The 12,968-nt window shown below is 37.0% G+C and overlaps 1 protein-coding gene across 4 annotated transcripts; it reads left to right on the top strand.

The window, feature by feature from the left end:
* Positions 1–5,671: 5,671 nt before the first annotated feature.
* On the top strand, positions 5,672–10,613 carry LOC131256783 (uncharacterized). Of its 4 annotated transcripts, XM_058257826.1 has the most exons (4): positions 5,672–6,256; positions 7,586–7,714; positions 9,231–9,268; positions 10,106–10,613. In XM_058257826.1, exons 1-4 carry the CDS (start codon positions 6,169–6,171, stop codon positions 10,166–10,168), a joined length of 318 nt encoding a protein of 105 aa, XP_058113809.1. In that variant the 5' UTR covers positions 5,672–6,168; the 3' UTR covers positions 10,169–10,613. The 4 variants fall into 4 exon arrangements, 1 of the variants encoding a protein (XP_058113809.1); XR_009176942.1 differs by lacking the exons at positions 5,672–6,256; positions 7,586–7,714 and adding an exon at positions 8,440–8,689 and having other exon boundaries at positions 8,880–9,268; positions 10,106–10,164; XR_009176940.1 differs by lacking the exons at positions 5,672–6,256; positions 7,586–7,714; positions 9,231–9,268 and adding an exon at positions 9,309–10,012 and having other exon boundaries at positions 10,106–10,164.
* The last annotated feature ends 2,355 nt before the right edge of the window (positions 10,614–12,968 follow it).

Below are 12,968 nucleotides of genomic sequence, written 5' to 3' on the forward strand. Positions count from 1 at the left end.
TGGACGGTTGGGATATAACTCATATCTAAAGATGGGACCCACAGAACTTGGTGACATCAACACACCAGCCACGTCGGTGGTGTGTGCTACACCAGCTAATCCACTTCTCCTTCAGCGACGCTGGCGTACCTCGAGCACTGAAAGCCATTTTCACATGAAATTTTCATGAGATCCAATCCATCAGGTAACGAAACTCCCGTGGTTCATACCCAAGGAAAATTTTGGGATGTGAGGCCCACCATAAGTTTCTTGCACTGCCTACCATGTGTTGCAAAAATATTGATTTTTATAAAATATATTTTAATAATAAAAAATAATATATGATATATAAAAAACTTGTTTTTGAAAAAAATACCGTTTTGTGGGTTTTTAGGAATAGTCCCACATGGGAAAGGGAAGAGAAGAAAAAATGGTTTAAATGAAAACAGTGGAGTATTATAATATTTACTCACCTAGTCCAAGGACTATGGACCTTGCGTGTTCCAGTGCGTAGCACTGGAACACCCGCGCTCGCGCTCGGGCTCGGTCTCGGTCTCGGGCTCAGTGCGAGGGTGTGGGCATGTGAGGCAATGTGGCTGTAGATGCGCTAGTGGCGCACTTTGCACTTCGCACGGGGTCGCTCCTTCGCGACCTTGAGCGAACCGGAGCGAGACGTGTGCGAGTCGCAGTGCGACTAAGTAACTAAGGCGGATGGCTGGATGAAGGGGAGACTAGAGGACTGAATGAGAGTCCTCCAGAATATATAGAGGGCTGAAAAATAGAGCTGTTGCAGCAGATCTGTAACAGCTGTGCAGTTAGTGCAGGGTCCAGCTGTAACTGCTGCATGGCTAGCCCAACAGCTAGAAAACGGCTAGCTGCTGTCTCACAACAGTCAGCATGCAGCAGCTTAATGGCCCATGCACAACAGTCAGAAAATGGCCATAAAACGGCTAGTTTTCTCCAACAGCTAGAAAACGATCATGGGATTTAATTCCCTGGACCATAACTCCCAGCCATCATTGCCTATAAAAGGAGGGTCTAGATGGGTTTCCAAACCATCTCTCAACCCACTCCAGTAGACCCATACGAATTGAGACACGGCTCATTACTTCTCTCCAATACTTCAGTGGTTCCAGCAAGACAGTAAGGGTTGAACCTTTGCTAGAAGAACAGATCAACGGTGTTGTCTAGAACGGTTCATCTGAATCAGTGGCTGAAGAACTAACCAGTGTAGTCTTCTAAATCAAAAGAAATTTCTTCTCTTTCTTTCTCTTTTGAGATTTTTTCTATATTGTAATTTTGCCAGATAGAGTGTATAAGAGTTCCATTTGGTGGGCCTTCGTGTTTGCTGAACGCAGACCCACACCAGACTCGTCGTATATTAGAAGCAGTTTGCTTGTAACCTATCAACATACTCAATTCACTTGAGTAGGAGCAAATAACGCTTTAAGGACAGCGTTTCATACGTGCTTCAGCCTGTCCTGATTTCAGATTATTTTGCAATTTTTCGGTTTCCACATTATACAGAAATATATTAATCTGTATAAAATACAACACCATGGTGTTTATATGCCATCCAATCCAATTATCTGAAAAAAATAAAAAATAAAAAAATAAAATAAAATAAAATAAAAAAAATCCAATCATCTGATGTGCTTGGTGAGGATGAAAGAGCTACGTAAAAATATAAATATTTTAATAACTCAGGTCCACGTGCATTAGAGGCTTTTAAGTATATTTTTATGTGGTGGCCCACCTGAGGATTGAATCGGGCTGGTTTTTTAAGTTTGGAAGTAATGCACTTGGCGGATGAGGTGAATTTGATGGGACGTGGATTGCGTCCTAACCCGCACCTCTTTGAGGTACGAATGGGCAGTTCTGGGGGTGGGCGCACCGTGATGTACCTATTTCTCCATGTCGTCCATCCTTTCTATTAGGTCATTTTAAGGCATGTGCAAAAACATGAGGCAGATCCAGCGCTCAAGTCGACCACACCAAATAATAAGCATGGCTTGCATTAAATGCACAAGGCATAAAATGTAGGTTGCATTAAATGCAGGAGTCATATACGGTGTAGCCCACTTGATAGCTGGATCTGCTTCATTTCTGTGCTTGTACTTTAGAATGGACAGATACACCACGATGGGCAGCCAACGGAATTTCCGGTGGGTGGCTAGAGACGGGCGAGGGTAGGACGCAATCTGTATTTTAAGCCGTCTTACGGAACTCAGATGCGTAGAGAACTTGGAAGCGTTTACCCACTTGTTGCCCAACAACAAAGGAGAGACGACGGGAAACGGATTGGTTACTTTCCTAGTGATCGGTGCTATGTGGGCCCCACCAGATGTATGTGTTTCATCCACGCCGTTCATCCATTTTACAGATTATTTTAGGGCTTGATCTCAAAAATAAGAGGGATGTAAATCTCAGGTGGACCACACCACAGGAAAACAATAGTGATTAGATATCCACCATTAAAATCCTCCGAAGGCCCACTGTACTGTTTATTTGACATCCAATCTGTTGATTATGTCGTACAGGCCTAGAAAAAAAAAACAACAAAGATCAATTTTATCAAAAACTTTCATGGGCTTCAAAAAGTTTTTAATAGTCTACCTTCGTACATTCGTTAAACACTCGTTAAACACTGTTTCCTGTAATGTGGTCCACTTGAGATTGGTATATACCTCATTTTTTTATTTCATATCTTAAAATGAACTAGAAAAATAGATAGACGGCATGGATGAAACACACATCATGGTGGGTCCCATCGAGCACCGATCATCAGCCATTAGCTGGTGTCTGGTAGCCAATCCGTTTCCGAGTCGACGTGAGACTCCGATAGCGTCTGGCAATCAGCACTGACGTGTGGACTGGGGATGCTAAAAAATTTCTATCGGCTCCACCACGATGCATGCGTTTTATTCACGACATCTATCTTGCCAGCTCCTTTTTGCTAAAGTATGAGCTGAAAAATGGACAAATCTAAATTCAAGGTAGACTACACCGTAAAAAAGCTGTGGTGGTAGAATGTCCACCTTTAGAAACCTATATGCCATCTAAACTTATTCCACACATAAATGTACGAAAGGAAAATTGATCCAAAAATTTTGTAGCTCAAAAAGTTTTATTTAATTTAATTAATTAATTAATTTATTTATTTATTAACAACTGTTGATGCAAAAATATGGCTTCCCTAACCGAGGATCTCAATAGCTAGCTTTAATCCTTGTGAACCTACAAAAGGAAATGACAAAGGAGACTTTGGCTAGAGCAGGAGATCCTCCGATGCCAAAGTTAGGCTAGGAATCTGGGTTTAAGTAGTTTAGATGGCGGTCTAGAGTGCCAAATGTTGCGTACCTGTTCCAACGGATTCATCTCCTATTTATACCCGTGGATATAAGGGAACGTGGCCGTCAATCTCGGCACGATCTTTTCCATCAAGCGGGAGCTGCGCATGCACTGATGTTAGCCGTTATCCTTAGATCGTGCACCGAACAACACTATAGGAAATTGCTATTTTATCGATGAATTATTTTGTCGGTTAAAGATCTTTGTCGTCGAAAAAATCGTCACGATAAGACCGTGGCTAAAGGTTTTTACCGACGAAATATTACTTTGTCAGCAATGGTAAAACAATTACCGATGAAAAAAAATCATTAGCGAAACATGTTACTTTTGGTAGAAAAAAATGAAATATTTCGTAGGTAAAAAATGTGGATGAACCTTTTACCTATGAAATTTTTTGTAGGTAAAAAATGTGGATGAACCTTTTACCCACGAAATTTTTCGTAGGTAAAAACTGTGGGTTAAACTTTTACCTACGAAATATTTCGTTAGTATAAATCTTTGTATTAATTTTTACCTACGAAATATTTCGTCGGTAATAGTCTCTTTTTTTTTTTTTTTCAAAATTTAAGTAAAAATTCCTGATATACACCCGTTTCAATATATTTTATCATATTCACATTCACATCTATCCAAACACAAACTACATCCATCCAAACACAAACCACATCCATACATATACAATCAATCTTATCTACATCACATTCATCTACACACAAATACATAAAAGTTTAACATTCGTATATAATATAAATCATAAATAAAATACAAAAAATCACAAAGATGAAGGTGGAGCTAGTGGGGCATCAGATGAAGGTGGAGGTGGTGGGGGCATCGGTGGCACTACCAAAAAAAGGGGCAAAGGATTCAGACCACGTCACTTTCTTGCTACAGATATAAACCTTAGCTATGGTTGCTATGGTTTTAATCCATAGCTAAAAAGTTGATACATCATTAATAATTAATGGTGTTGTAAGGGGCTCTATGAGGCCTAAAAAAAACTATATGTTATATCTAAGCCGTCTATATATTTGTAAATATTACGTTAGAGGACAAAAAAAAAAAATCAGCTATTTAGAAGGCTCAAGTGGACCACACGGTAGGAAATATGGATATTAAATTACAGTTGCTTCTTATCGTGTGGTCCACTTGGGCCTTAAATATACCTAAAATTTGGTGTCATAAACTAAAATAATTTATTAAAATTATTGATCGGAATGGATTAACCAAATACATTATGGTGGGCCCCACAGAGCCCTTGTTCGGACCGTCTGCGTCTGTCCGTGAGAAGACGCCCAAAGTGGGCACGCTAGCAAAAGCTACAAACTATAGGAGAATATTGCTACAGTTATAAACCGTAGTAATAGTGCTACCGCATATAGAGTTAGACGGTCCCTTAAGACCTTCCATGGGGCCCACCGAAATGTATGTGTTTTATCTAATTCGTCCATCCATTTTTACAGCTAATTTTAATGCATAAGCCCAAGATCGAAGGCTCAAGTGGACCACACCATAGGAAACAGTGGATATCAAGTTTCTATCGTTTATATTTGGTGTGGTCCACATGGGCCTTCGATATTCCTCATTTTTTGTATGTTAACTTATTATTTTAAGTTAAAATTAATGGATGGATTAGATAAGACACATACATCATGTGGGCCCCATGAGCCCATGACAGGAACGTCCACGCATTGACGGGGTCTTTTTTGGGTAAAAGACCTTGAAAATTCCTCACTCCCGCCCTTACTTTCACTCTCCCTCTCATTCTCCCTCTCTCACTCGCTCTTGCCCTCTCCCTCTACCACTCCCCCGCCCTCTCACTTTTCCTCTCTCCCTCTCTCAATCTCATTGCCATTCTCGCGGGCTGCAACAAGTTCACAACCCTAAAAGGTATCTCTCTCTCTCTCTCTCTCTCTCTCTCTCTCTCTCTCTCTCTCTCTCTTCTCGTCGATCTCTCTTCCTCTCAATCAAACTGCTAGCTATGCTCAATTGCAGCAACTCGGTAACCCATCTTGAATCCATTGAGTGCATTGATGAACGGGGTTGAGATAAGGGTTAGGGTTCTGATTTGATCACATGATTCTTGAAATTGATGTTAATGGAGTGGAAATCTATTCTAATTTTGGATTAAAATGCCAGCCTCATTAAAAAAATTCATGCTCAAGGTTTTTATTCATGCCAGCATTTGTACAGGTATGGTCTTCATAGATCTGGTTGATTCATCTTGCAGGCCACTATTCCTTTGATTTTTTATTACATCGAATGTTTTTTTTTTTTTTTCTATTGGCTTTGATTTTTGGGAAGGCATTAATTTTTGTTTATGGCCTTATGTAGCAAGAATGAAGGATTTAGATTAAGTTGTTTTAAGAAAGGCATGTACGATTACATGATGCTTGTTAGATATTTGATGAAATGGGCTTGTCAAGTTTGGTTGTTTGGATGATGCTTGTTAGATATTTAATGAAATGCCCAAGAGAAATCTTGTTTGGGTAGAAGTAATTCCATAGTTTGTGTATGGAATAAGTATTCTTTTATTCAGTTATTCTATATAGATTGTGTATAAGAAATTCCAAAAAAAAAAAGAAGAAAAATATGTAGTCTGCTACAAGCTCACCGTATCTAATTGACTCTGTGTCTGGAAGTCATAATGATAGTCCAGCTCTAGCCACCTTGAGGAAAAGATGTCTATCTAAAACATTTTCGAGTTAGTTATCTTGGTGTGATTCTGCCTCATTGCACATCTCCAAATGTAGCCTTAGTGCTTTGTTTGAAGTTTATGAATTTGAATGAATTAGAGATAGAGCTCTAGTCCTTTGGCATCTCTTCTTTTTAATTTCAGAGATGGCTGTTTCGGAAGTTGATAAGATTGGCGAACTCGAATCAATGGGATTTCCAATGGCTTGCGCAACAAAGGCACTCCATTATTCTGGTGAGGCAATTGATAAGAATTCTCTTTTCATCTCTACTTTGCATTTAGTAATAGTAAAGATACTTCCATATAAGAATGGACAAGGTTATGATGATGAAATTCGTGTTTGTATCTCACTAAGAAGTTCAATTTCTTCTTCCCAAATCACTATTGTTGCTGTCATGAGTTTTTGTTTGATGATTCTCTGGATGTCTATGAACTTATGCACTATTAAGGCTTTGAAAAGCTGGCCGTTTTTTTTCCCCCTAAAGAACATCACGACAGTGATGCTTTTTTATTTAAATATATCAAATATATGATAGCTTGACTAATACAATGGTTGTGATGGTCATTATATCAGCTCATGATAGGTCCAACACTTCATATTTTTTTTTTGCAGCCAATGATGTGATATATAGACTCGACCCCACCATGTAATGACTTCCCATTACCAAAATATCCAGAATCAGCACAAAATGCTACACTCTACCTCCGCAATCTTCCCCATTCCATGATGTTTCCCATATATTCAACTATTCCAGATGTATGTGTTTTATCCACCCAATCTATCCATTTTGACAAATCAGTTTAGGTGATGTCCAAAAAAATGAGGCAATTGGTGGGTGTAGGATCAATTGTCTTACTAGGCCAATAGTGTTGCATTAAGAAGTCCCCTTTTGATTTGACTTTCAAAGTCATTATATTGTCAGACCATGTTGTAATTTGGCAAGTTCCTGTTTATGTTATTGCTTGATTTATAGTAGCTACTGGGTTCCTTGTGTTGGAAAATTCTTAGAGAATGATGGTCGAGGATCTATTTGAATTAAGGATTATTTTGTTGGAACTTTTAGGTTATGGTGTATGATATTTAAGGTTGTTTACTGCAAAACTTTTACGGTTTTTACTATTGAATTGATATTAGAACCTTTGGGAGCAGTTCAGATCTTGTTTATTCATTAACTTTCTTGGTTTTCCTTTATCATCCTTTGTGTTTCTTGTTATGTACATTGGATGGATAAGAATTCATGTGACTTGTCAAATAAATGACTGTCCAAATATTGACCATTGCAAGGTTCTAATATGTACTTGTCTTACCATTCATCTCCAAGCATCTTACACATGCCATATTGTATTTATTGGACTGGCTTGTATTGGCTTTGTGGTGTAACTTTGATTTGTGCAGCTATGGTAGTGGATCATGTGGCTCTGTTTTGTAGTTTGTATTTTGTGTTCACCGTAGATCTGGTTTTTTCTTTTCTTTTCTTTTCTTTTAAAGATATATAGCTCTGTATTGTTTAACCGTGTATAAGCTTTGTAACTTGATAAGGTCTTCTTCTTTGAAAATTTCAGGATTACAATTTATTCATGCAAATACAAAGAAACTACTTAAAGAGGAAGATGGTCGCTGTCCTCGTTGGTTTGCCATTGTTTTCCCCACCAAGATCAAGCTAGATGCCAACTTGTTTCTTGTTGCTTCAAGTAAGATCCATAGCTTCTATGCTTCATGACTAGAGCAACTTCTGGATTGGATATTTTTTATTTTTGCAATTGTATGTATACTAATGCACGGATTTTATTTATCCATGCAATATGCTTGAAGGAGCTAAAACTTTGACTTGATGAAGGACATGGGAAGGGATTTTACCCAAAAACAAGGGTTCAAGTGATTTCACTGGGTACATGTTGTTGGGCTTTTGTTCGACGAAGCTCTCTGCCTTTTAGAAATAAAGAAACTTTGATACTCTGGCAGAGAAAGATTATTGATACTTTATTTTTTGAAACTAAAAGAAAATAAATTCGAAATAGAATTCTTCTAAAAGTTAGCTAAATGTTTTATTAATAATAAAATTAAAGTGGTGCTTAAAATGTCAAAAACTAGACCATGAAAAGTATAACTAACTAGAATATCATGAAAATCGGGAAATAAAAATACTGGTGAAACTACTGGGCAAGGTAGGTAAGGCTTTGTGGAGAATGGCTCCATTGGTGGGTCTGTGGTTACTTTGGAGAGAAAGGTAGTCGTTGCTTCATAAATATAAGTGGGCGAATTTTGGAGGGTGCTTGAGAAGGCGAAATCAAGCATAATGGAATGGGCAAAAGCTTCAAATGTAAGTGATCTTTAAATAGGGACTATGTTGGATATGCGTATTTGGCATGGTCACTTTTATGTGTTATGTGTTATGTGTTATGTTTTTTTTTTTTTTTTTTCACATGTATTTATTGTATGGTTTATATATGAAATGGTCCTTACTAGAATGGAATAGCGGAAAAGGATTAATGTAGCCGACCCCAATTAGTTGGGATAAGACTTAATGATGATGATGTTGATGATTTAGATGTCTTTGTATGAGGTGATGGTTCTTACCATGCAGGTTTGCCATGCACGCATTTCTACCTCTACTGCTCAACTAGGCCGGACCGAGCTTCACTTTGGACTTATTCCTGCATTAGGAGGTATGGCTGCATGAAGTATTCATTAATGAAGTTTAGTATAATAGATCTTCTTTTATTTTATTTTATTTTATAGTTGACATGTTATTATAGACATGACATATCTGTATTTGGCAGATGATAGGGTATGTTAGTATATTGTTTCCATGTTCTACACCACATATTTCAACAATGTACAATGTTTTTGTGACAGTTGAATCCATGGCCTGCATCACTTAGGTCATAACTAGGGAGCTTGGTCATTATGACTGGTAGGAGTTGTCATTAAGGTTTGCTTTTCTCCTCTTGATCAAGAGCTGCTTGTTTGTTGTTTGATTTGGTTGTGCATCTGAATGTAGCCCAAGTGTTTGAATTAATGTTAGTTTTTTGTTACAACTAAATATCAGCCCGCAAACTTATTTTCTGAATGTGTTCTACATTACTCTGCTTGAGTATTGCAGAGTAAATCTTTGCTCTCCATTGTGCATGGTTGTATACTTGTGGAGTTCCATCCATTGACTTGACTTACTACATCAATCGTGCTGGTTTCCATCTTCCTTGCTAGATGGAGAAAGGCCATTGCAAGAGCTTCAAGAAAAAAAGGTATGTGCTTTGTTCTGAGCACATCAATGCTACCATTTCATTCAACTATTTGTTTTTTATTGGCATCAATGCTGCCATTTCATTCACTTATTGCTTAGAGCTTTTTTATGTCGAGTTGATATCTGGCGTGGTTAACCTATATTTGAAAAATCAAATCAACAGGGAAATCTACTAGGTAGATTCAATAGAATTCAGTAAAAAAAAATTAAAAATAGGACATGTTGGATTTTTTTTAGTAATTGCATTAATTTTTGTTACTTTCAATTCTCAGATCCCAGTTGAATTAATTAACTCAGCTGTGTATTTTATATTCATGCAATGATGTTGGGTTTTGTTGTACTCTATGCTACTTCTTTGTACTCTATATGCAATGATGTCTTCTTCTTTTTTTCTCTTTCTTTTAAGGACTGTTCAGAATTAAGTTTTGAATTAAGGGCCACAAAAGTTTTAAACTAAGCTTACATTTTTTTACCTTCATCCACACAAAATCAGTACAGTTGTTTCTCCATCTATTTACATCAATCTGGATATCAATCAAGTGTGCTAATTTTTGGTTGAATGTGTTTTTTAAGGACTGCTAGGAACAGACCATATTCCTACAATTGTTAGGAAAATAGACATTCCATATTTCTTGTATGAAATGGGATTAAGTCTCCTACTGGTTGGATGAGCTGGTGAAGATTGCGTAGCGTGTGTGAGTGATTCAGGGTGCAGTTTTTGGTAGTATTGAAAGATAAAAGGGGGGTAAAAACTGCACTTTTGATTGCATTGGCTTCCTCTAGAATTGCTTTGATAAGATGATCATAATCATGTCATCTTCTCAATTCCTTTTTGCAGCCAATTGGAGTTCACTGGTGCCCATTTAGTGGACTGACACGATTTCCATCATCATTTGAGTAAGCGTCATTGCCCATCTATATTAGTTCATATTCCCATATTAGTCCAGATTAAAGAGGTGATTCATGGCACAAGGCTGACTTAAACACGTGTCATATTCATATTCCCATAACCATGTCTTCTCAATTGTTTTTTTCTTTTTAACAAACAATCACACCCCACCCCCACACATGCACTTGTTCATACCCAGAAGTGAAATCATTTCCTATTGAAGAGTGGGTAGCAAAATTTGATTGTGCTAATTGTTTTAATTCTCTTAATCTAATTTTTAAGCTAATTTTTGTAGGTTGATTTTTATTATCTTTCATTGAATTATATATATTATTACGTTATCTTCCTCATCAGATTCAATATCTCTTATAGCTCATATACCATCTCCTAAAGAAAGAAATTTCATCTTGTAAAAATTGTGGAATTCTCTTCCCTAGAGGCTGAATTACTCTGACTAAAGCAGTTATATAATTAGTTTGTTTCTATATTTGTGTCGGAGCTATTCGGATGTTAAGCGGGGGTCCTTGGAAGGTGGGAACCACTGTTATGACCATGATGAAGCTGTCCATTTCTTATGAACAACAATATGGGTGGCCTGGCCATTTGGACATGCCCGTGTTTATGTATTATCTCGAAATTGATGAAGCAGATCCAGATGTGGATCGGATCTATCCGGATGTTAAGCAGGGGTCCTTGGAAGGTGGGAACCACTGATATTTATTTTTTCCCTTCATCACTGTCTGTGTGATCTTGTGAATAGGTTGAATGATAAATAAACATCACTACATGCCCTAGAAAGGTTTCAATGATGGAAATCATTATACCCACTGTTTCTTATGGTATGGTCCACTTGAGTTTTGGATATGATTCAATTTTGGTTTTAACCCTGTAAATAATCTAGAAAAGCAGATGGACGGTGCAGATAAACTACATATATTTATAGTGGGTACAATGATTTCCTAACCCGAAACCTAAACTTGAAAACCTAAATCTAAACCCGAACCCGAACCCGAATTCCTAAACCTAAACCTATAACCTATAAACTTAACCTAAACCTATTACCTATAACCTATAACCCTAAACCCTAAACCACAAACCTAAATGCAAACCCGAACCCGAACCCAAATTCCTAAACCTATAACCTATAACCTAAACCTAAACCTAAACCTATAACCTAGAACCTTAATCTAAACCTATAACCTAAACCTAAACCTAAACCTATAACCTACACCTAAACCTAAACCTATAACCTATAAAATAAACCTATAACCTATAACCTATAACCTAAACCTAAACCTAAACCTAAACCTAAACCTATAACCTATAAAATAAACCTATAACCTATAACCTATAACCTAAACCTAAACCTAAACCTAAACCTATTCTCAAATCCCTAAACCTAAACCTAAACCTATAACCTAAACCTATAACCTATAACCTATAACCTAAACATATAACCTATAGCCTCAATCTAAACCTATAACTTAAACCTAAACCTAAACCTAAACCTAAACCCAAACCTATAACCTATAACCTATAACCTACACCTAAACCTAAACCTATAACCTTAACCTAAACCTAAACCTATAAATTTTAAATAAATAAAATTTAACACTCCCTAAATGTAGGGGACTGTAATAGAAGTTGCGATTTGAATTCCCTAAACATCTTTTTGGTTAGAAATAACATTTCACATAAATTTCAGCAATTAGAACTAATTAGAGATGAAGTTGGTATAGTTTCTGTATGAAATGGTGAATATCCGATTCAGGTGTCATTTAATGTTTATTAAGCCATTGAAATTCGATTGTTGAATGTTGCCGTATTGCTTTGTGTTTGTTTCAATACCGTTCGTTTTATTTGAATTTCTGCTATGATTTTGATTCTGATTGTTCTGGTGATGTTCTTAGTTACTGTGTATATGAGTGATCAGTGCAATGAATTGTACATGTGGGTCCCACCATTTGGCAATCCGACTGACCTGTTCATGTGGCGGGCCATGTTGTCGATGGGAAATGCGATAAAAGTTTTGCCCATTAGATTATTCTAACTATTTGATTGGGCCACATTTGATGTGAACTATAGGTTGCCTCATGTGGGGAAATTTGGGCATGGCCCATCTCATAATGTGGCCCACCATTTCAACCATTGGCTCAATGAACGGTGGCCGCACTCGTAAGAATACTGGATTTAACAAAAATGATGCCATTACTTTCTAATATCATCTGTACTGATTGAGGGGTTTGTATATTAATTTGCTTGTGTTGTTTTTGTTCTTTTGATCTTCGAATTTTGTTATCTGTTTCCTAAATTGGGTTCCTGTTTTTCGTAATATTCTTCTCAAAACTTTTAGTTTATTATTTTTGTAGAATACAATTGCTTGGAGATTTAGTTTCATTGCTCTCACTGTATTTTGATTTCTTCCTAATGTTACACAAACCAATAGTCCATCAAACCACATTGCTTATGTTGAATTTTACCATAGTTTAGAAGATTAGCAGGTACATTTTTTATTTCTTCCTATATAAGTGTTTTTTTTTGTTTCTTTCTTTTGAGATGTGTACAAAGGCATACTTGTTTGATTGTGTCTACAAATGCTATTTTATACAGGTAGGCTGACAAGCTAAAGAAGTTATTGGAGAATGAAATTCATTTTCTCAAGGGAAGGGTTTCAGAACTTGAAAGTGATCTTGTGTCAAAGTCCACAGAAGTTACATCTGTAGTTTCAGGGAAAGAAGAAGCTCTATCTTCTGCATTTGCTGAAATTGACCATCTGAAGGAAGAAAATTCTGTAAAAACGTGAGCATTATTG

The sequence above is a fragment of the Magnolia sinica genome, chromosome 9, assembly GCF_029962835.1.
Source record: "Magnolia sinica isolate HGM2019 chromosome 9, MsV1, whole genome shotgun sequence".
In the NCBI taxonomy this organism is placed as follows: Eukaryota; Viridiplantae; Streptophyta; class Magnoliopsida; order Magnoliales; family Magnoliaceae; genus Magnolia; species Magnolia sinica.

Coding starts and splice junctions, on each gene's coding strand:
- LOC131256783 (XM_058257826.1), top strand. CDS start 6,169: ATGGCTGTTTCGGAAGTTGATAAGATTGGCGAACTCGAATCAATGGGA. Junction 6,257..7,585: donor AAAGGCACTCCATTATTCTG/GTGAGGCAATTG, acceptor TGAAAATTTCAG/GATTACAATTTATTCATGCA. Junction 7,715..9,230: donor CTTGTTTCTTGTTGCTTCAA/GTAAGATCCATA, acceptor CTTCCTTGCTAG/ATGGAGAAAGGCCATTGCAA.